Raw genomic sequence first — 25,358 nt, 5'->3', positions numbered from 1 at the left:
AAAAACCTCCCACATCTCCCTGCCATTCCTCTCTTACCCTTTTCTACCCCTGTTTGTCTCCCTTAAAATACATGTCCCTGCTGTAGTAACATACCTACTTTCTTGTAACAAATCAGAGCTCCCGTCATTGTTTATTTCCTTTTTTTTATTGTCAATTCACTCTGTCAATAACATATATTGTATGGTATGTATTTGATATATGGACTTGTAAAAATGAATAAAATATTTTTGTTTTAAAAAAAAAAAAAGAGAACACGCTTAACAGCATTCTGTATGTTTAACAAGAATAACTAATATACCACACTTGCCAACCTTTGAAAAGTGAATTCCGGGAGACCATGGGCAGGGGGCGTGGTTGGAGGGCGGGAGCGGGCGGGGTGGGATCAATCACGTCAGGGCAGGGGGCGTGGTTGGAGGGCGGGAGGGGGCGGGGTGGGATCAATCGCGTCATTTTGGCCCCACCCCGTAACAAAAACTTTAATGGGCCAAAATGACACGATTCACCATGTATCGCGTCATTTTGACGAGGAAGTTGCAGTATGCGGGATACTTGCCTGCTCTCCCAGGAGTCCAGGAGACCTACCCGGATTTCGGGAGTCTCCTGGACATTCCGGGAGAGTTGGTAAGTATGTAATATGCTATGTTTTGCAAATTGAATTGTTTGTCCCAGATTGGTAACACTTGCGTCAATTTCTAATATCCGTTGCATGTATCTATTGTTTTCAGTGTAAATATTCACTATATTATATTTTTTAACAAAACTGTGTAACGTCCAGATAAGACAAAATTAACCATTTGCCTACATATATGAAACTCTAAGCTTTGATTGAGCAGACCTTTCATTTCAAATATGAAAATGGATGTACTCTGAAACTAATAAATATGTGGGGGAAAAGGGAGCATATTGTTTTTTTTTAAATGCTCTCTCAATGGTTGCATCTACCAAATAGATCAGTAATGTTACCCAACACTTTATCTAGTAAATAAAAGAGAAAAAATAGTATGCATATGAGATGTGTTGCCCTGTTCTCCATGCTTTATCACTATTTGCAGTGAAATTGGTTCTAGTTGATGCAGTAAGGAGCATTGGTGCACAACACAACACAAACATGCTAAAATGCTAGGAAGCTTGCAAATATAGCCTTTAGGTTTTAGAAGCCCTTGGAACCTTGATTTCTAGATAAAATTGCATAAACTGCCAAATGAATCTCACATTGTGTGAGCCAATGACGGAATACTGACCTTGACTTCTTGTGCAGAGTTGTAAAGACTAGAAAGTGTGGATGCCCATGCAAGCCGGAACACTGTGCAAAGTTTTAGACATAAAAGAAGAGTGTGGTAACAATATGCCAGTCTACCTAATATAGATTAGAATTTAGAGATTGGATTATTACACTAACGTAGAATAACAGGGGTACAAAGAGGTAAACAGACAGCTATATCGATGTAATGTATTAATAGATATTGTTTGTCAATTTAAAAAATGTGTAATGACATACGCTCACAGGGAAATATTTGAGGCAGCTGGATTAAAAGGATTTGGAGGATGAGAAGATGCAAAAAACATATATGTAGTGTTTACTTCTTGTTTACTGTATTATTTAGAAAGATGACACCAGATCAGCAGAGCACTGCTGCCTTCCTTTACCAGAGTTAATTAAAGGGAAAGCAGACAACGCATGTCCATGCCCAGCAGAATATGTGGAGGTGAGTCACTACAGAACATCACTAACACATCTTGTTAACCATTTTTGAAGATCTGATTATCTGCTTCTTCAACTCTCCATGTGAAGGGATTATAATCAATTTAGTTTTAGAGATAAAAAAACTGTTTTAATTCTTTAGAAACTGTTTCCATGTATCATAACAATATTATGGATCCATATATGGTGTAACTAAGAAATTAGGGCATACTTCAACCTTTAATCAAACCAAAATAGGACCAGAGGCCACATGCTTCTACGTGCCTGAATGGTCATCGCCTTTTTATCATTATGCAAGTGCTCCTAGACACTCAAGCAACCTAAAAACTGGCATAAAGGCAGATCCCAACATAGGTCTGGCCATAAAACAGTGGGCCCATCTCACTTATTAAGACATGATGAAGAATTTGAAATACCCCTATAGTTCTCAGTGCTAAATAATTTTCAGTGTCCCTACAGATTATACGTACCAGAGAGCAGAGAGTTGGAAAAGGTAGACAGGATCAGCAAGCATGCTTTCTTATACATAACTGTATACAATGCATAGGACATCACTGGACAGTCTATGGTAATGATAAGGCATCTAATCATGGTATAAATTGTGATGGAGCTACACATGTTACATTCCTGGCTTCACAGTTGACTTGTTCAAGAAACATTGTATTTCCAAGTGTATTATTATATTTTTCCTATAGTGTGAAATATTTGGCATTTATAATAAAAATATGTCTGCAGTGATTTAATGGTGTTCCCCAATCCCATACTGAGAGTCATTTGTTTTTGTGCATAGTTGCAAACGAATATTGTGTTAGAAATCCCACAGAGAAAGGCTCCAGTGAGCACATATCTTTGTTTTATCTAACTTTTTTGCCATTAATTCCAAGTTTAAATACAACTTTTTATTTTATTTTTATCCATTTTAAGAAGATATTGTTATAAGCAGTCTTCTTTTTTCTGACAGCTGTTATTGTCACTTGTCTTTGGCCTATAGCACCCAAGGGGTTGCTGGTGTTTATTTTACACATTTTATTTAACCACAGACCTCCCTTTAAGTGCTTTGGTAGAGTATTACATTAATATTGCAGACAGTATATCTGCTATCACTAATTTACCTGTAATCTACACATTGTAAGTAATGAAATAAAATGATTCACCTGTTTTGTAGTATTATAATGCAAACGTCTAACTTAGTCATCTATAATTATAGTTAATATACAATAATATCAATATCTATAATGAAACTTTGCCAAGTGAGCATAAAAATTGTTTTGAAAAATATGCAACATAAAACAACAGCAATCTGATGTAATAGAAAACATACACAAATTGAAATAGTTTAGAAAATAGAAATAAAAGTGTGACAAATGTTATTTATTTTTCTTTGCCAATTGTAGAGAAACAAATAAATGTCAGGATGAAGCAGAAGAACACAACTATTGGGAAGCGCTTGTGCTCTGTATAATACTTAGATCACTTTGTGCCAGTGTATTAAGTTAATCCAAGGTGACCTGATTCAGTGGTATCACAGTAGACGCTTCACACTACACATGATTGTAATGTATCTGTATATTACTGCAAGTGATACAATCGTAGCAGGAAAGGACCCTGGATTTCCTCTTTATCTAATTTCTGCTGCAGCTTATCAGGAGGTGCAGGAGCCAAAACCCTGCTCAAAGGCCTACATTTGAACAAGTCAAGAAACTGCTGTACAAGATGAATCCAAACAAAGTGAGCCCTGTGGATATGATGATGACTTTGGTAAGTTTGTATTTTGACATACTTATATTTATAAGTTTATTGTAAGTTATTTTATTATATAATCACAGAACTGTCAATTTAAAAACTATAGAGACATGAACATTACATCTATATGATGAATCTGAAAAGCTCTGAATGCATGTGTCCTGCATTTATCCATGTAAATGTGTCATACAATTTTTCTTGGCTAGCACAGTAAGGGCATTTGTCTTGGGCCTTAAGCATACAATCGGCCCATTTGGAGTCTTGAGTGTACATTTCATATTTTTTCATATTTTAGCACTATATGTAATAATTGAAAATGCTTTTAGTTAATTATAATGCTTTATATTGTATCTTTAGTTTTTGGGCTTTGTTTTTGTTAATGATAGGATTTTGATAAATGTTGAAAGCCCTTGCTTTTTCTGCACTACGCTCCCTTTGGTGACAGCTCTTTGTCATACCAACATTATATATTCGTAAATGTTGGTAAACAAGTAATCAGAGCAAAGGGTTAAAGAAACATGTTTGTATAAGTGTCACATATTTCAACACCTCCCTATATACTTACAAAAATATTCAGTTTTGGAAATGTATAGAGGTAACAATTATTTCATTACCTGTAACCTAATAAAGAAAATTGTTATATGATGGTTTGGAGTCATGAGTCCCAGTAAACAACTGCTGTACACAGTCATATAGAGTCACTGGTCCCGAATCATCAAGGAACATAAGTGCCGGTACATGTCCTACTTAGCATAAAATCATTCTTCGCATGCGCAGAACAGGAGCATACGCCAGTGAATGCAGCAACGTTCAATTCATCTATGAGCACAAAGGACCCTTACTGCAACCTGCAATTTCAGGGGCAGTACTGGGAGGGGACTGGGCGTATCATGTAGTCAATGTACAGTAAGGACGTGTTCAGCTCAAGCGCACGCAGCAGCATCTGATTCAAGTTTTGGACATCTCCATGGGACGTGTTTTTCTGTTGTATCACTTGCAGCAGCTACAGGTTGGGTGTAAGTGTCAATTACTAGTGATTACGGCTATGTATGCGAGCTAGAACATGTGCTTGTAATCAGGAGAAAATGTAGAAATACATTTTATGTACAATGGGCATTAATAACATCATGATAAATACTTTGGAGGTGACAATCATTGAATACTTTTATTTTTTTCTGTGCATTCTTTTGGGACTTTATATTCACATATGTATTGAACATATTGTGCAGTGTATTCTCAGAGCCTCCCTAGATCAGTATTCAACAAGAGATGTTTCTTCAGGTCCGCTTTTAGTTTATTTAAGTGCGTTTTTAAATAAACTGCAATTTATGTTCGTTTTGCATGTCTTAATGCATCAGGCCCACAGAGCACATGAACCAGGACATACCTCCTAACTGTCCGTGACTGCACTGGACAATCCGGAAAACAATGCTGCTCTCTCCTACCTTTTCTTGTAGATTTAACTACCTACTGATGGTAGGCCTGATTCATTAAGGAAAGTAAGGTAAAAAAATGAGCAAGTTTTCTCCTGGACAAAACCATGTTACAATGCAAGGTTATGTAAATTAGTTTATTATTTATCACAAAAGTTAAATACTGTCTGTTTTTTCATCTAGCACACGAATACTTTTGATAACTTATTTGTACACTAAAATTTAAAGTTGATCTAGGACATGCCCTACCCCAAATATAAATCTGCCGTCACATTTTAAATGCAACATGGGGCTAGATTTACTAAGCTGCTGGTTTGAAAAAGTGGAGATGTTGCCTATAGCAACCAATCAGATTCTAGCTGTCATTTTCTAGAAAGTACTAAATACATGAAAGCTAGAATCTGATTGGTTGCTATAGGCAACATCCCCACTTTTTCAAACCCGCAGTTTAGTAAATCTAGCCCATGGTGTTGCTAAGGTGCAAAGTTACTCATTTTTTTTGCTTTACTTTCCTTAATGAATCAGGCCCAGTGTGTTTAGCTCAATTGCTATTTTCTGGATCCTGGACTGTTAGGGCACTATTTGTAAAAGATAAAGGTACTATTCAATGCCTGGAAAGCTAAGCAACAAGTGAACATTGCAGGCCTCCCTCCATCTGTACAGCCCTAACATGTGTTAGGGCTGTACAGGTGGAGGGAGGCCCACGTTTATTAACTGTGCCTATATAATCCCAACCAGCCCCAACTTTAAATTAATAGCATTCATATTTATTAAATAGTTCGACCCCCCCAACCAGCTTTGACATTATATTAATAGCATCTATATTTAACTAATAGGCTTATTTACCCTAATAACCCCTGACATTAAATTATTAACACAGACCACACATTGCATTAGTAGACTGCATTAATACCTTCTTCATGCCATACTTCAAATTAACTGATTAATCCAAGAAACATAGTTCACTTTTTTAAGTTTTTTATTTTAAACCTATTAATCTACTGTATAGGTATATAACTAACTAAATATAATTGCTTAATACATTAGCACAAAGATTTCTATCAAACGAACTTGCTAAATATATTTAAAAACTTGTAACTATAATTTTCCTAACATATAAGTGTTAAAATTTCACAGATACATTAAAATGAAATTAAGTATAATAAACATTTTTATATTAAATAAATAAATGAATGAATTAAATTACTTCTCCCTCCAAGTTCCCTTACTGCCCAGAAATAAATGATCAGACTAGCAGGGTTAAAGATAAGGGTTAATGCAGGATGATTAATTGCACAAAACATTGTCTACTATAAACATGTATTTATCCCATAAATAGGTGTGCCCCCAAGGAAAATATTTTTAATTCCATGCAGAAAGGCCTGCAATACAATACTTACAAAAATGTTATTCATTTTATATAGCACATATGGTGACGGTTGCTTTATGGCATCTATGAACCAGGAATAATGTAGTATTTATGACACCAGTGAAATGTGGGTGAGCAGATGGCGGTGTCACGGTGTATTAATTGTACAGCTTATTCTTTACTATCTAACTTATAGGATGTAGCCTAATTTATTCCCTCACATTATCCACAAACATATATTGGTCCCATAAAAGCACCATTCATTATCATCAATCATTTTACCAGATTTCCAGGGAAAAGCAATTGTGTCCAATACCTTCTATGTCACAAGGCTTTCACTTCAGAATACTGTAGCCTATGGATCCAAATGTGGAATTCAATGCATTTCTGTGGTCCTTAACCTCTTAGGAACATACCATAGTTTATGTTGTGTAAAATCATTTTTTTAATACATCAAACCTGCAAGCAGGTGTTAACAGGTCAGTTCCTAGACAAACTTGTTTCATGGGTGAAGCTTTACAATGCACCCCGTCCCCAAACCTTTTCAGTGACTGTGTCTGTGCTTCTTCTAGCACCAGGGTTGCAAATAATGACCTGCTTATAATAACCTAATACTACAAGCTATGTTCCTCACTATTCATCATCATCATCATCATCATCATCATCACCATTTATTTATATAGCGCCACTGATTCTGCAGTGCTGTACAGAGAACTCATTCACATCAGTCCCTGCCCCACTGGAGCTTACAGTCTAAATTCCCTAACATACAGACACAGACAGACAGACACAGACTAGGGTCAATTTTGATATCAGCCAATTAATATACTAGTATGTTTTTGGAGTGTGGGAGGAAACTGGAGCACCCGGAGGAAACCCACGCAAACACAGGGAGAACATAAAAACTCCACACAGATAAAGCCATGGTCGGGAATTGATCTCATGACTCCAGCGCTGTGAGGCAGAAGTGCTAACCACTTAGCCACCATGCTGCCCACCACTTAGCCACCGTGCAATTACTTTGTTGTTAATGCACTAATTTTTTGTATTGTTATGTGCTAGATTTTTCCTCTGTAAGTGAAAACATTTTTGAATAGCTTTCTAAAAAAATACAGTCAACATTGTCCCCCTATATTATCAGGACCTGATTAAGGGTTCAGGCCACCTCAGACAAATAACCTCGTAACACCCCCTTGCCTTCGACACCTACAAACTCATCCTTAATGTAAAATCCGGATTCTTTACCCACCCAACCTCTCACCAATGCATATGTTCCTGTGTTTTTGTAAAGTCAGTTCCATTTTGCTTTTTAAAGGGGTCACAGCAATATTTGTCACTTATTTCATTTTCATTAAAATCCTAAAGGTATTGCAGAACGGAGGCATAAATAAGCAATCCTGAGGGTGAAAATGTGACGGTGGAGAGGGAGGAGGCTGTGCCATGTGCCTGACGCTATCCTTGTCTCTCTTGCTCACTTATTCTCAGGCACCCACGAAGGATGACTCCTTATCTTCAGCCTTTACCATGGGAATGCGTCAATATTTTTCTTTTTGCTTTGGATAACAGCTATTCTCTTACATTTTAAAATTAATTTTAGTTTATACCTCCTCCTTTAACGATTTTGCACTCCCTCACCCAAAAGCCTTGTGCTCTAGGCTTCAGCTTAGTCAGCTTATTAAATAATCATCATTATTTATTTATTTATATAGCGCCTCTAATTCCGCAGCGCTGTACAGAGAACTCACTCACATCAGTCCCTGCCCTATCGGAGCTTACAGTCTATATTATATGAAGTCGCAGTTACTTAATTGACATATCTATTTGAACTTCTGCTGGAAACAAGAATCCAGTTGTATTTTTAAAGAGGAAATCAACAGATGTTTGTATTTAATTTAATTTTATTTTGTACATGAGTTTGTGTTAACTATATTTTATACTGAAAATGTTTTTTTTTTATATTTATATAACTGACAAAACAACATTCTCTCTTGTGTATAAGGCACAATATTACATAGCATTTAGTACTAACACTTTCAAGCCACAGCTTTATGCTATCTCTGCGTATTGTATCTTGAGGTGTAGGTATACACAATTGTTATGCTTGACAATTGTTTTGGAGCTGGACACACTTGAGATGCAACAACTCCCCATATGCAAGTAAATACTTGTTTTTTATGTGCTTCTTATAGTAGTCCTTTTTGAGAACATCTGTGTCCATCTCTAGTGGAGTCCCCTAGTATTCAATATATTATATAGGCCATGCACCTCCCTTTGTGCTAACACTTATAACCACTAGGGATTGATAAAGGGACTCCAGAAGCAAGTGCACACTTTAGAGAAGCAGCAATAGTGTGATTATTATTCATTATAAATGCAAGCTGATTGACACTGCAGCACTGACCACTTACTACTTGGTTGTAAAGTGTTTATAAGGTATAGTGACACTTCCTTCACTGGGGAGGCTAAGGCACCTCAAAGACGGTACAGCAGTCAGCGGTGAGTAACAGTTATAAGGTAAGTTTGACTGTTTTCTAGTATTAAAATAACATACTAATTTATGTTGTACATAGTTTAAGTGGATAAGCACTTACTATATACTGCCCTCTTCATTATGCATTGTTCATTATTATCAAAAATAATGTCCTTCTATGTGGAGAGAGTGCAGTTTGGCTTCACCCCTGTATGCTAATTGCTTGACTTAGAGTGGAGCTCCAGGCTGCACTCTGCAGTTACTGTAGGGAACTATAACGTATAATATAATCTGGATGTCAGGCGCCGCCCCCACACCTTCATTTGGTGCAAGGGACGGACGCCTGATCCTCCTGCACCGCGCGGATGACGTACTTCCAGCCGCCGGGGGCATGCGCAGTTGCTCGCGTCGCCATTGCTAGGCAATGGGACGCCGATATTCGCTCAGCTGATCACTGGCTATTCCCTGTCTAGTCTACCAATGAGGGATGTGTTGCCTCTATATCAGGAGGAAGTATCAAGGGCCATGCTCCTTCTGCCCCACCGTTCCATTGTGCTTTCTAGCACCCTGATTGATTTCCTGGTTCCCGACATGGCTTGTCCTTACTCTCCCTGTGGATCTTCCCATGGTGTTTTCTCTCTCCTGGTATTGACTCTGGACCATGTGACTACGTCTCCGTCTATTCCCAGTGTACTTTCCTACCAGCACGGCCTGACTTCGGATTGTTTAACTACGCTTCTGCCTGACCCATTGTACCTTGCTACTAGCAGCCTGTTCTGGGATTGCTTGAACAGGTGGCTAACTTCACTGGTGGCTAACTTGGAGGGCTGCGACCTGCGCACTCCTGCAGCAAACTCCAAACTTCTTTGCGGGGGTCCCTGGCGAAGACCAGGGGTACATTTAGACTCCGCGCATTCCTGTTAGCAGCGCTAATACCAGTAAGTAGCCTTAGTAACCCGGTATCGTGACACTGGAGAGCATAGCACATCCTGATGCACAAATTGGAAGCCAGGTAAAGTAATTAATATACTAAACATGCTAAACTGCAGACTCCAGGACAAAAGAGTGTGAGGCAGAGGGAGAGTTTGTTTTGCTAAATGCATAGAGTGTGACTATAGTGGGGCACAAGGCACTGTTAATAAAGGTTAAGCTTGCCTGTTAAATCCTGTCTCATTTGGAAGAATGCTGGTGACCCTTCCCATGTTTCTTAAATATGGACACTGTTATGTTGTTTAGAGAAAATTGGAGGATTGCTTGCTGATTTTGGCTCTACTCAGCAGAGAGGTGCAAAGTCTAACGTGTCTCTGGTCTTCGCCAGGGACCCCCGCAAGGGAGTTTTGGCTTAGTTGCGGGAGACACGCAGGTCGCGGTCCTCAAAGAGAGTAATCAGCAAACCAAGTAGATTAAACAGAGTGTCAGGCAATCCGGGTCAAAACCACACAGGCAAGAGAGGTACCGAGGTGAGATCCACAAACGTGGTCAGGCAATCCGAGATCAAACACAGGAATCAATATATATATCACCAGAGTCAGGAGAAAGAACCAGGAAGAGGATAGGAAACAACTGAGATCATAAACAGGAAGAGTCAGGATAGCAACACAGGAGACGCTGAATTAAGGAGATCCAATACTCTGGCTCTAGCATGGTGTCAAAACAAAGAATAAATAGATGGAGAGAGAGTCTGTAATTACCAGCAGTGTTGACGTGGAGCTATGCCGCAAGAGCCAGGAGCAGCGTCCCATTGTCGAGCAACCAGACACGAGCGCGTGACCGAAGACAGGCGCCCGTCCCTGTGTGGACTTGGAAACACAGGGTCAGCACATGACAGTGCCCCCTCCCCTTTTCCGCTCAGACTGAAGTGTAGAAATATTCTTGAAGAATTGCTTTAAAAGGAGTTGGGCATGGAGATCCTCCTTGTTAACCCAGGTTCTCTCCTCAGGAAAAAAAACCCTTCCAATGGACTAGAAACTGACAATGTCCATGAGGAATACGGGAATCCACAATTCGACTAACCTCAAACTCATCGCCAGCAGAAGTCCGAATGGGAGCAGGGCGAGAGGGAAGTCGATGAAATTTATTAATAATTAGTGGCTTCAGAAGGGAAACATGAAATGCATCATGAACCTTGAGAGAGGAAAGCAGATGAAAATTGACGACATGAGTAATGAAAATAAGTCCAATGTAATGAGGAGCCAGTTTTAGAGATGGAACTCGAAGTTTAAGATTACGTGTAGACAACCAAACCTTATCACCAACATGAAATATGGGTAGAAGTCTCCGGTGATGGTCAGCAAAACGTTTGCAGCGTTGAGAGGATTCCAAGAGTCTGGTTTTAGTTACTGCCTAGATGTGCGCGAAATCCAGTACTAAAGCATTGGCTACGGGAACTGAAGAAGGGATATTGGTAGAAAAATCTGGGAAAGTGGGTTGAACCCCACAAACTGTGAAAAAAGGGGAGAAGCTGGTGGACTCATGGATGTGGAAGATGTGGGAGAACTCTGCCCAGGGAAAAAGGTTCACCCAGTTTATCTGGTTGTCAGAGGAAAAGCATCGTAAGAATACTTCAAGGATTAACCTGCTTGGTTTGTCTGTTCGTTTTTGGATGGTAACCAGAGGAATACTTAAGGTCCAAGCCCAAATCTTTACAAAAAGCCCTCCAAAACTGGGACATGAATTGAACCCCGTGATCTGAGATGACTTCACAGGGGCAACCATGTAATCTGAAGATCTCGTATGATAAAAATGAGAGCCAGCTGAGATGCCGTGGGGAGAGCGACCAATGGAACAAAATGAGCCATTTTGGAGAATCTGTCGACCACGACCCAGATGGTAGTGTAGCCATTGCTGGAAGGAAGGTCTGTGATAAAATCCATGGATATGCTTTGCCACGGGGAGTCAGGAATGGGAAGAGGATGCAGGAGTTCCAAAGGAGCTACCCTAGGATTCTTATTGCAAGCACAAGTCCTACATGAAGCCACAAATTTCCAAATATCGGAATGCAAAGTGGGTCACCAGTAGCATTGACAGAGAAAAGCTTACGTTTTCTTAACTTCAGCATGACCAGACAACTTGGAAGAATGCGCCCAATGTAATGCTATAGGTTGCAGGTGAGGTTCCAAAATTGAGCATCCTCTAGGAGGGGTCTTAGCAGAAGTCTTGGTAAGAGCCACAATACTGGTGGGATCCAGAATAGATTGGGGTTTAGAAGGAGTACAGACGTCAGAATTATCGAAGGAACGTGAAAGGGCATCAGCTCGAAAATTCTTGGAACCAGGATGGTAAGTAAGAATGAGGTTGAAGCGAGAGAAAAATGATGCCCAACGTGCCTGACGAGGGTTGAGACACTAAGCTTTACGAATATAAACAAGATTTTTGTGGTCGGTGAAAACTGTCACAGGATAAAGAGATCCCTCCAGAAGATGACATCACTCCTCCATGCCAATTTTATAGCAAGGAGCTCCTTATCCCCAATTCCATAATTCTTTTCAGTAATGGAGAATCTCTTGGAAAAGAAATCACAGGATGGTGGGTACTAGACACAGACTTCTGAAAGAGAACTGCTCCGATTCCAACGGAAGAGGCATCTACCTCGAGGAAGAAAGGTTTTAGCTGATTCGGTTGAGAGAAGACTGGAGCTGAACAAAAGGCTTGTTTTAACTAGTCAAAGGCTGTCATTGCTTCGGGAGACTAACACTTGGGGTTGGCAGATCTTCAGATGAGAGCAGTAATGGGTGCAATGATAGTAGAAAAGCCCTTGAGGAACTGAACTAATAGTTAGAAAAACCCACAAATCTCTGAATAGTCTTAAGGCCCTGGGGGAGAGACCAGTTGTCGATTGCTGCCACTTTCTCAGGATCCATTTGTAAGCGGAACCAGATACAATGAAACTCGGGAATGGAAGTTGTGTGACCTGGAAGATGCATTGCTCAAGTTTCAAGTCTCAAGTAAGCTGGTGACTGCGGAGACGAGAGAATACCTCAGTGACATGAGTCCGATGGGACGAAATGTCTTGTGAAAAAATCAAGATGTCATCAAGATAGACTACAACGGACTTGTACATAAATTCCTGGAAAATGTCATTGACAAATGACTGAAAAACCGCTGGGGCATTACAAAGACCAAATGGCATTACGATATACTCGTAATGCCCATCCCGAGTATTAAAGGCGGTCCTCCATTTGTCCCCTTGGCGGATATATGAGATTGTAGGCCCCACGGCAGTCCAGCTTGGAAAAAATCTGAGCGCCACTAATCCTGTCAAAAAGCTCAGAGATAAGAGGTAGTTCTTGATGGTAATCTTGTTCAGCTGATGGTAGTCAATGCAGGGACGAAAAGAACCATCCTTCTTTTTAACAAAGAAAAAGCCAGCACCAGTGAGAGAAGAGGACTTCCTGATGAAGCCACAAGACAGATTCTCAGAGATATACTGAGATATTGCTTGGGTCTCTGGAAGAGACAGAGTATAGATCCTTCCCCAGGGAATCTGCTTGCCCGGAACCAAATCACTTGGGCAATCCCAAGGGCGATGAAGAGGAAGAACCTCAGACTTAATCTTGCAAAAGACGTCTTTGAAGGCATTATAGGTGGGGGAAGAATGGTCTCGGAAGGAGAAATATGATAGGAGGTTAGAGGCACCAAGGGACGAGGTAAGGTGAGACACTGGTTGTTACATTGAGGACCCCAGGACGTGACTTCAGCCTCGGACCCAATCAAACTGGGGGGGTATGGGCACGTAGACAAGGCAGGCCCAAAATGAGAGGACTCACTGACTGAGGCAGCACCAGGAACTGGATCCACTCTTGATGCAGAGCCCCAACAAGCAGCCGCAAAGGCAAGGTTATACTGGAGATGGAATCGTTGCTGACACGATTGCCATCCAAAGTGGTGAGGGTAAGCGGCTGAGACAGAGTCTGGATAGACAAATGGAGTTGCGAGGCAAGAGAGACCAAAATAAAGTTTCTAGCAGTGTCAGAATCCACGAAGACAGAAGTTGACTGAGGTCTATTGGGAGAAACCAGTTGAACAGGCATAAAAAATTCTGGGTTATGGGAAGCGTAGGGAGTTAAAACGGCAACTCCTAGAACGGCCTCCATCTTACCATTTAGGAGGAGTTTCTCTTTGGGCAAGAAATCAAAATATGCCCAGCGTCACCACAGTATAGACATATCTGTTTAAAGCATCTCTCACATTCCTCAGGAGATAAACGAAACGCCCGAGCTGCATTGGTTCTTCAGGAGGAGATACTGGGTTTTGAAATTGAGGTGCCAAGCGAGGAGTGCGTTTAACTGAAGATCTTTCCTGGGTTCTTTCTCTGAAGCAGAGGTCAATCCGAATGCATAGGGAGATGAGAGTGTCAAAGTCAGAGGGAAGCTTTCTGCATACTAATTCATTTTTAATGCGGTCGGTAAGGCCCTGCCAAAAGGGGCTGTCATTGTTCCAATGCAGTTCTGAGGCAAGGGTGCAAAACTGCATGGCATATTGACCAACAGATGAGGAACCTTGACGAAGATTCAAAAGACTTGCTGCTGCCAAGGAGGCTCGTCCAGGCTCATCAAATATCTTTCCGAGCATCTCGATAAAGGAAGCAGAGTTTTTCAGGAGAGGGTCGTTATGCTCCCACAACAGAGAGGCCCAAGCAAGGACCTGACCACTAAGCAAGAAAATTCCAAATGTAACTTTGGTTCGCTCAGATGGGAATGCAGCAGAATTGCATTTAAAGTGAATAGCACACTGGTTTAGGAAACCTCTGCATCTCTTAGGATCTCCATCATACTTCTCAGGTAGGGAATCCATAGCCCAGATGGTGTAGTGGTTGCAGAAGCCACAGAAGTGGTGGTAGGCATAGTGCTAACAGCAGCTTGAGAGGTTGATAGAGAACCCTGCAGGGAATCAAGTTGTGAAACTACCCCTTGGACACATTGTAACAACCATGCCTGATCCGCCTCTTGCTTCTCAACTCGACGAGCAAGATAAAGTAGGAGGTTGTGAGTGGAGGGCTCTCTTATTCCATCTATAAAATTGGCCAGAGTATACTGTCATGTTGTTTAGAGAAACTTGGAGGATTGCTTGCTGATTTTGGCTTTACTCAGTAGAGGTGCAGAGTCTGACGTGTCTCTGGTCTTTGCCAGGGACCCCCGCAAGGGAATTTGGGCTTAGCTGAAGGAGACACACAGGTCACAGTCCTCAAGAGTAATCAGCGAAGCAGTTAGATGAAAGAGATTGTCAGGCAATTCGGGTCAAAACCACACAGGCAAGAGAGGTACCGAGGGGAGATCTACAAACATAGTCAGACTATCTGAGGTCAAATACAGGAGTCAATACATATATTACCAGAGCCAGGAAGGAGAACCAGGAGGAGGTCAGGAAACAGCCGAGGTACAACACAGGAGTAGTCAGGATAGCAACACAGGAGACACTGGAATAAGGGAACTCAATTCTCTGGCACCAGCATGGTGCCAGACCCAAGTATAATTAGAGGGAGAGAGAGGACGTAATTACCGGTGGCGGTGACGTGGAACACCGTCGCCAGAGCCAGAACCACCCGGCAATCTGCCGAAAGATGTGCGTCTGGTTGCCAACCAACCAGATGCGAGTGTGTGACCAGAGGCAGGCACCGGTCCCTGTGTGGACATGGAAACACAGGGACACATATCAATTATCTATGTTCTGTTTACAAATTCAAGTTAAAATGTTGTATTTTTTGTATAAAGGAGCTATAGCCACCTTATTCTGGCCGCTGCTATGGTTGCTAGAGGACAGTGGACAGAGACTTGGCTCATAGCCAGGCCCAGGAGATAAGGACCACCAAACAGATCAGCCAGAGAGACTACATCTCCCTAATACTTAGGGAGAAGATTGGGGGTACTGGAGCAGCACTGTTTTATTGTTCCTTGTCCAGGAACAATGAGCAGCCAGATACATCTTGAAGCATTAGAAAATTTCTGCGGGATGGCCAGATCTCTGCTTGCCTTTGCACCGATGTGGGCTTGCAGACTGTGGGATGATACCTGGGCAGGACTGCTGCCTTGCCAACAGTAGGAGCAACTGGAACATCTGTCTTGATGATTTGGATTATCAAAAGATACTTTAGAGTAGACTACTGAGCATAGTCTATGTCATTATTATTATTTTACATTTGTAAGGCGAAACAGTTGTCTCTAGATCCCGACTGTGCGGAAGGCAGGACATATATAAAAGAGGGACATGTTTTCATATCTTCAAAATAAATGCAGGAATGAAAACAAAAGTTATGGAGAACCCTGGTCATGATAGAATTTACATTCTAATCGAAAAAGGCACAGCTGAAACAAGAGGAACAAGTGTGGCTCGGAGTAGAATGGAACATTGGTGAGGGTGCTTTAGTGTGATTAGTTTAGGTAGGAGTAGGGTAAGCTCTCACAAAGAGATGAGTTTTCAGAGAGAGCTTAAAAATGTGAATACTGTGGGAGAGTCTGATTGGATGTGGTAGGTAGTGGCAAGTGTGAAGTCTTGTAGGCGGGAGTGACAGGTTGTTTACCAGAGACAGGGCAAGACGCGGGTCAGAGATATATGTAAGAGGGTGAGAGTATTTTGAGATGAGATTTGAGATGTATGAAAGGGTAGTGTTCTTGTGGGCTTTTAAGTCATTTGAATTGGATTCTGGAGGACATGGAAAGAGTTTAAAAGTAAAGTGGCAGATGTGGAGCAGTGAGAGAAGAAGATCACTCCTGCTGTTGCATGTAAGATGGACTGAAGCAGACATAGATGAATAAAGAGGGATGGCAGATATGTGGTGGTTGCAGTAGTCAAGATGTGAGAGTGCATAAGGGTTTTGGAACTATCTTGGTTAACAAAAAGGGCATGTCTGGCAATATTTCAAAGGTGGAGGTGATAGGACTGGGAGAGAGACTGGATGTGAAGAATAAGCAGATACAAATTGAGACACCAAAGCACTGGACTTGGGAAATTGGGGAAATTGTGGTGTTATTGACAGTGACAGGAGATCTGAGGGCAGTTGGTGACTCTTGAAGGAGGGGAAATGACAATCTCTGTTTTGGATATGTTGAGCTTTAGGTAATGTTGGGACAAGAAAGTACAGAAGGGGAGAGATAGATTTGGATGTCATCAGTGTAGAGGTAGTACTGGAGTCCAAATGAAAATTAGTTCCATAAGAGAAGATGTGTTCGGTGAAAAAAGCAGAGAGTCTAGAATGGAACCTTGTGGGACCCTAGCTTATAGTGGGAGTGGAGTAGAGAATGAACCAGAGGTAGAGACACTAAGGAGTGTTTTGATAGTGGGGAAGTCATCCAGCAAATGGAGTGAAGTATGTGCAGGAGAAGGATTATCAACAGTGTCAAAAGCAACAGAAATGTCCAGGAGGATGAGTATGGAGAAGTGACACTAAACCTTAGCTGAAAGCCACCTCATCCCAGGTGACAGGTTCACTTTACTCAAGTCTGCTTTTTCATAGCTCCATATCTGCTATACCATTCCTTATTTCTACAGTCTTTGTCTCCTTTAGTATCTTCTCACACTGCACCCTGTATTCATATCCATCACATTTGTTTTCAATGTCTTTCTGCCTCTGTTACTTGACATTTTTTGCCCCTCCCATTTTCTTCTCCATTTTCATTGTCTCATGTCAACTACCTTACCTCCCTCAGCTCTATTCAGAGCACTGCCAATCTTTTTCTGCTATCCCTTATTATCTGCTTACTTATTTTTCTTTGTCACTCCTGTCTGCTACACCATTTCCTTATTTAAAAATAAAAATAGCAACAATAAACAAAAAAATACACAAAAAGTTTGGACATGCAAGTTTGTTTCTGACACCAAATTCTATGCACCTTTCTCTCTTACTCTTCTCGGTCCAGTGCCAATCTTGACACCTCCATATCTATTCTGCCCCACTTGCCTCATTTCTTCCACACTTATCTCTTCTGCCATCTATATGTCAATTGGGTTTCCCAAAGCATAGTTCTCTACTTGCACTACACCTGCCAAGTGCCCTGTCTTTGTATTACATGCCAACTTTATTCACCCTTTATTGTCTTCCCTATGTCTGTTACTCCCTTTATGTCACCTCTTCCCAATGCTTTTGTCCCCCTTGTTTGCCTCATATCTCCACTGCCACATTTGACTTGCTTCACAATATTTTCAGTTAGTGCTTCTCTTGGTATTATTATTATTATCCTTTATTTGTTTGGCGCCACAAGGGTTCCGCAGCGCCGTACACAGTACAAACAGTAGACTATACAGGGTAAGACATTACTGAACAATAAACAATAAATACCAAACTTCAGAGGCTCCAGGCAGGCTAATGCAGTAAGTACGGAGCAGAAGAACAGGTATGGATACAGGAGGGAAGATGGCCCTGCTCAAGTGAGCTTACATCCTAAGGGAAGGTGAACAAGACTCAGGCACAAAGGGAGTCAGTTGACGCATAAGGGAGGGAGAAGGGACCGGGAGGAGAGAGGGGATAATGGGTTAGGTGGAAGGATGGTAGGCTTTAAGGAAGAGGTGAGTTTTAAGCGCTCGTTTGAAGGAGCTAAGATTGGGAGAGAGACGGATGGAGCGAGGAAGGTCATTCCAGTGAAGGAGGCTGCACGGGAGAAGTCCTGGATTCTGGAGTGGGAAGAGGTGACCAGTGTGGAGAGGCGACGGTCATTGGCCAAGCGCAGGGAGTGGGTAGGAGTGTGAATGGAGAGTAGGTTAGAGATATAGGGGGGAGTGGACTGGGAAAGAGCCTTGAACGTGGTGGTCAGGAGTTTGAAAAGGATTCTGTAGGGGATGGGGAGCCAGTGTAGGGCAAGGCAGAGGGGAGATGCGGAGGAGGAGCGGTGAGAGAGGAAGATGAGTCTTGCAGCCGCATTGAGAATAGAGTGGAGGGGGGCAAGGTGGGAGAGGGGGAGGCCGGAAAGGAGGAGGTTGCAATAATCGAGGCAGAAGATAATGAGTGCGTGGATGATGATTTTTGTGGCATCCTGAGAGAGGAAGGGCCGGATGCGGGCAACATTGCGAAGCTGGAAGCGACAGGCTTGGGCGAGGGATTGAATGTGGGGTGCAAAAGAGAGAGAGGAGTCGAAGGTAATGCCCAGGCAGCGAAGTTGGGTGACAGAAGAGATGGTGGTGCTGTTGACGGTGATAGAGAGGTCATGGTGGGAGGTGAGCCTGGGGGGAGGAAAGACAATGAGTTCAGTTTTAGAGATGTTAATTTTGAGAAAGCGGGAGGACATCCAGGAGGAGATGGCAGAGAGGCAGTCGGATACATGAGAGAGGAGGGTGGGGAGAGATCAGGTGAGGAGGTGTAGAGTTGGATGTTATCGGCATAAAGGTGATACTGAAGACCGAAGGAGGAGATGAGAGCACCAAGGGAGGAGGTACAGAGTGAAAAGAGTAGAGGGCCGAAAACAGAGCCCTGAGGGACTCTGACAGGAAGAGTGGAGGGGGTGGAGGAAGAGCCAGACATGGATACAGAGATTATTATTATTATTATCATTTATTTGTTAGGCGCCACAAGGTTTCCGCAGCGCCGCACATAGTACAAACAGTAGACTATACAGGTTATAACAGTACAGAACAATAAACAAAAGTACCAATACTTCAGAAACTCCAGGCAGGCAGATGCAATAGACACGGAGCAGAAGAACGGGTAAGGAAACAGGAGGGAAGAGGGCCCTGCTCAAGCGAGCTTACATCCTAAGGGAGGGTTAAACAGACCAGGCACAAGAGGAGCCAGTTAAGTTAATGGGAGAGAGGGGAGAATGAGTGGAGGAGATGGGGGTTAAGTGGATGGTTGGTAGGCTTTGAGAAAGAGGTGAGTTTTGAGTGCACGTTTGAAGGAGCACAGAGTAGGAGAGAGGCGGATGGAGCGAGAGAGGTCATTCCAGTGAGGGGGGCTGTGCGGGAAAAGTCCTGGATTCTGGAGTGGGAAGAGGTGATCAGAGTGGAGGAGAGGCGGCGGTCATTGGCCGAGCGCAGGGAGCGGGTGGGAGTGTGAATGGAGAGGAGGTTAGAGATATAAGGGGCAGTAGAGTGGGAGAGGGCCTTGTAAGTGGTGGTGAGGAGTTTGAAAAGAATTCTGTAGGGGAAGGGGAGCCAGTGTAGGGCAAGGCAGAGAGGGGAGGCAGAGGTTAGCGAGATATGAGGTGAACCAGGCGAGGACAGACCCAGATAGGCCAAGAGAGAGAAGGGTTTGAGGCAGGAGGGGGTGGTCTACGGTGTCAAAGGCCGCAGAAAGGTCGAGGAGGATGAGTAGGGAGAAGTGACCCTTGGATTTGACTAAAAGTAGATCATTGGTAACTTCGGCCAGGGCAGTTTCGGTGGAGTGCAGGGGGCGGAAACCAGATTGGAGAGGGTCGAGGAGGGAATAGTTCGAGAGGTGTCTGGTGAGGCGGCTGCAGACAATCCTCTCAAGTAGTTTAGAGGCAAAGGGGAGAAGTGAGATAGGGCGATAGTTAGCAGGAGAGGTGGGGTCAAGATTGGGTTTTTTGTAGACCCCCAACTTCCTACCATGCCACTACTTAGTAGTGGTATGCCCACTACTTCCTTTTATCCAATAGGCAGACATCCCCATTAGTGTATTGTGTATTTATTCTGAACCTGTCTACACAGTGAGAGTGAAGCCAAGTAGCAGTTGGTGGTATTCTCATCCATGTCTGTCCTGGGACCAACATGCAGTGATATCATTTGTACTGTTTAAAGAGAGAATGTGAAACTATATCTCTGAGACTGGATGGTCTCAGGCAGTTTAGATCACCTGGTCTGAAAGTAAGAAAGAGGGACCGCAGCTGTACAATTTATTTGAGGAACTGTGTTGATGGATGCCATGGGTTGGAGAGTGACTACCTTGTTCCACACCCAAAAATAAGATTACTAAGTGGTACTCCACAATGTCAGTCTACTAATGGCACTCTGCACTCACAACCAAACTTAAAAGTGGTTCTATGGATTTACCATATATATGTGGCCCTCCTATGGAAAGCCTGTAGAGCACAAGTACAGTCCTAATTAAGGCAATGGGGACGGAGCAATGTCTGGAAATAAAAAAATCCACATTTTAGTAACAGCAGAAATTAGTCTTAAAAAAGCCACTGAAGTTACAGCTTAACTGTTCTATTGAGTCAATTAAATGTCAATCTCAATGCATATTTTATAAGCTGGAACATCATTTATTTTTAATTGTAATTATTTCTATTCCTTATGTGATAGTGCAGAGTACATTACTTGTGCACTGAATGCTACATTTAAGTTTATGTAGCTTTCCCATCAGTAGCTCACCTGAGCTGCAGTCTTCCTTCTAATGCACTTTAAATCTATAATTTGACTTACCGTGCAGTTTCTATATATCACTGAATTGCTTCTTTGCTTTGAGACTATATATCCCTTAGGTCAAGGTGCATGAAGATTAATAGGCAGGTTCTAATCCTCTGTGTTTACAGGAACTGCTCAGATAAGCTATATAGTTTGATTTCAAATGCTAAGTAGGACCAATTAATAGAATATGTCACATTGTTAAATTTTCCCCGAATAAATGTGATGCTGTACTCGTATCCTTAAAGCTGCATTGAAAAGGGTATGTTTTGGGGGATGAACAACTTACATAAAAGCAATCATCAACTGTTATAACTAGAGATCGGCAGGCTCGGTTCCCCGAGATCCGAATCCTACCGAATTTAGCCTATCCGAGTACCGAGCCGAGCACGCTCGGTACTCTCCCGCCAGTTTGGATTCGAAATCGAGGCAAGACGTCATCGTGACATATTCGTTTTTCTGAGCTCGGTTCTCGCGAGATTTGAATAGCATAAATACCAGCCTCCACAGCAATCCATCACCATTTGACAGAGGGAGAAAGCAGGGTTAGGTCACACTGGCTATATCAGCGCAGGGACAGAGCAGTAATTGGACACATTATGGTTTCTATTCAATACCATTGTAATCTTAATACCTGTTGTTACAGCAGTAAGAGGAGAAGAGAGGAGGGTTCTGTTCAGTTTCTGGACCTCCAAGTGCTTTTGGGGTGTCCCACATTCTTTTGCAGAAATTTTTCTGGCTGTCAAAAGTCCTGTTTGTCAGCAGTCTACAAAAATAATATTTAGCACTCCAAGTGCTTTTGGGATGTTCCCCATTCTTTTCCATTAATTTTTCTGGCTGTCTAAAGTCATATTTGTCAGCAGTATAAAAAACAATTTTTAGCACTACAAGTGCTTTGCCCTCATTATAATGGATTCATAGCAGTCCACATATGAGGAGAATCAGCAACCAGGTTCTGTCACCAGTCCTGATGGTAGTGTTCCCAGTACATCATCTGGGAAAGGCGATGTCAAACTACATAGTCTTTTGAAATCAGGCAAAAAAACACACACCCAAAAATTTTTTACCATGTTGAGGCGAAAAAGAAGTGTAACTGAGGAAGAGTTAACTGGCGATAAAAAAAATAATTCCCAACATGCCATTCTACACACGCAGTGGCAAAGAGAGAATGAGGCCTTTGCCTTTCTCTATTAGTGGCAGATCCAAAAATGTTACCGAGCCTTCTTCTTGTACGGACACTCGTGACCAAGCAAGACCAAGTAATTTGGAGTCTACAAGTGGTGCACATCTACTGTTACGCGTCAAAGCTGAGCTGAAAGATACCAGTAAGGCATTAGAGGATAATGTATGCTCTGAATCAGAAATGACACAAATCCCTGTGGAGAGTCCATCCACCAGTGGTATGTCTAATCGTGAGCATTCTGTTAGTGCCAGTGTACCCATAAAGAAGGGTCCTTTCAGCAGTACTGCTGATGTGTGCCTTAACAGCCCGAGTGTAGCCGGTGATACACCAATTGAGGATGCCACTTTGGAATTAGAAGAGGATGAGGGGGAGATTTGTGTAGGTGACGAGGGCACTAATGATGATGTTGATGATTATGATGCAGACAGATACCAAATTGCCTTTCTCAATTTCTATTTATATTCTAGACTCTATAACAGCTGAATAGTTTTTTATTTTACTCCTAGTGGAGAGGGGGTCTGATGCAGACAGATGCCAAACTGCCTTTGTCCATTTATTTTTATATTCTAATTCTACAGTCTATGCAGGCTGCTTTTTTTCTATTCAACTACAAGTGGAGGGCAGGGGGGGTTATAGACAGCCACCAAACTACCTTGATCCATTTATTTTTATATTCTAATTGTTCAGTCTATGCAGGCTGCTTTTTTCTATTCAACTACAAGTGGAGGGCGGAGGGGGAGGGGGTTATAGACAGCCACCAGACTACATTGGTCCATTTATTTTTATATTCTAATTGTTCAGTCTATGCAGGCTGCTTTTTTTCTATTCAACTACAAGTGGAGGGTGGGGGGGCATAGACAGCCACCAAACTATCTTGGTCCATTTATTTTTTATATTGTGCAGGCTGAAACCAAACTGCCTTTGTCCATTTCAATTTATATTGTACAGTCTATAACAGCTGAATTTTTTTGTATTTTCTACAATTGGAGGGGGGCCTAGAGAGACAGAAACCAAACTGCCTTTGTCCATTTCTTTATATATTTAACTATAAGTGTAGGGTGTAATATACACCCAAAGACGATGGCTGCATTGCCAATAGGCTAAGATGAAGAAGAAGACAATCAGGTTTGTGTGCAGAATTAAGGACGGCCTACCAGGATTAAAGTGTTTTCTTCCTAATTTATTAGCTTTAGAATTACCTTACTTATCCAAGAAACCGGTGGAGCACTAAATTTGGTTATTTTATGCCCAAAAACATTGATTTTTAAACAAAATAGCAAAACTAAACCAAAACCAAAACACGCAATGCCGGTTTGGCAAAACCAAAACCAAAACACGACGGTAATCCAGATCCAAAACCAAAACCAAAAGCAAAACATGGGGGTCAGTGAGCATCTCTAGTTATAACATTGTTAGACTACCACTGGAAACAACTCCGTTTCCTAATATCAATATCAACATTTTAAGAAAACTATGACAAGGGTTAGTCTGAGTTGCAGTTTTCTGTTCTAATCAAGAGGCTTCTCATTTAAAAATATGTTTTAGGTTTACATGTTTATAATTTGTGTTGTCATATATTATAAGGAATCTATTAATAATCAGTAATTCAATAAGTAATGCACTTTTTTTTGTTTTAGATGGAAAAATATAGTAAACATCTGGAGCTATTAGTTGCAGAACGTACACAAGATCTAATGCATGAAAAGCAAAAAACAGACCAACTGCTATATAGTAAGTAAGCATATTATTCCCTTTAGTGATTGCTAATAGTTTAATGATTTTACTGCTTCTACTATTGTGAATTAACTATAACTAATTCAGTATTTAGTGTCACTTTTCAGAGGCATATATGGGCGAAAGATTTAGAAGCATGGCAACCTCGCTACCAAACAATAACTCTAGGGAAATACCTAAGGATTAGTTCTTGTCTTAATAACCAGGGGCCTGATTCATTAAGGATCTTAACTTGAGAAACTTCTTATTTCAGTGTCCTGGACAAAACCATGTTACAATGCAAGGGGTGCAAATTAGTATTCTGTCTTTTCACATAAGTTAAATACTGCTTGTTTTTTCATGTTATGCTGGGTACACACTATAGAAAATTACTCCTTTGCGATTTTTCCAACGATTAAACAAAGAAAAGTAAGTCACGATCAGCATGCGGATTCGTGTGTACACACTAAACACATTTTACATGATTTACCCTCAGATCAGCGCTCTTCATCTGTCATAACCATGCACACTCCATAGAGATGGAACAGCATTGTTCCATCGTTGAACAAGATTTTTAGTCCGGTTTGAAAATCAAATGAAAATGAAACGATACGATGTGCTTTGGAATGATTATCGTTCATCGTTGCAGTGCTCACACTTATGCATGATTGGGCCGATCGGTCATTTATCATTTGATTGGCTCGATAATCGTCTGAAGACACTGTAGTGTGTACCCAGCCGTAGAGCACAGTTAACACAGAAGCAAATCCAAACAGCAATTAACAAGAGAATGGTCAGGACCAGGGATTTGCAAGGACTATAAACTTGCTTGTGCCAGAAGATGGACATGCCATCGTATGTAGGTATATGCCCGCAGAACCTTCCCAAGTGTGTGCTCCCCTTAAGAAGATGACTGTTTGACTGGTGCATGGTAATGTCCTGTTGTTAAGCAAAGATTACTGAAAGGTTTCTATTTTGAGTATTCCAGAAGCTGCTTGTAGAGTCCCTCAGTAGATTTAATGTCAGGAAGCATAACGTGCATAACATATTCTCTTATGCATTACCACAGTTTAATATGGAAGATCGTTTATTGTGATAGGCTCCTGAAATCTTTCCATACACAGTATATTTGTTATTTTTCATACAAACTCATTTATATAAAGCAATATATGCAATTTAGGTTTAGAAGTCCTTTAGGAAAGTAAGGTGTTGTGTATGAGCTTCTCACTTGTGCTAGTCTGCTAGTTCATTCTATTTTGACTTCATCGTGAAATAACATTTTTGAATGGTAGCAGATACCCAGATACCATCTCAACAGGGGCACTTGATAACACAGTATGCAGTAACAGATACAAAAGTCCAGCAGTATGGTGCAAATAGCTCACAGATAGTTTTATTGGCAATCAAATGAGCAAGCAAAAGTAAAGACAGCAACAAAATAAATCCAAACATA

The 25,358-nt window shown here is 41.6% G+C and overlaps 1 protein-coding gene across 1 annotated transcript in view; it reads left to right on the top strand.

The window, feature by feature from the left end:
• The window catches only part of LOC142148858 (atrial natriuretic peptide receptor 2-like), an 88,362-nt gene that overhangs the window by 45,721 nt on the left and 17,283 nt on the right, over positions 1-25,358 (top strand). The window contains exons 9-11 of the mRNA XM_075204818.1: positions 1,606-1,707; positions 3,342-3,461; positions 23,830-23,923. Coding sequence (XP_075060919.1) covers positions 1,606-1,707; positions 3,342-3,461; positions 23,830-23,923 — 316 coding nt within the window. The remainder of the gene's footprint in view (positions 1-1,605; positions 1,708-3,341; positions 3,462-23,829; positions 23,924-25,358) is intronic.

Source organism: Mixophyes fleayi, chromosome 1 (assembly GCF_038048845.1).
Source record: "Mixophyes fleayi isolate aMixFle1 chromosome 1, aMixFle1.hap1, whole genome shotgun sequence".
NCBI lineage: Eukaryota > Metazoa > Chordata > Amphibia > Anura > Limnodynastidae > Mixophyes > Mixophyes fleayi.
This window is presented reverse-complemented; position numbering and strand designations above follow the sequence as displayed.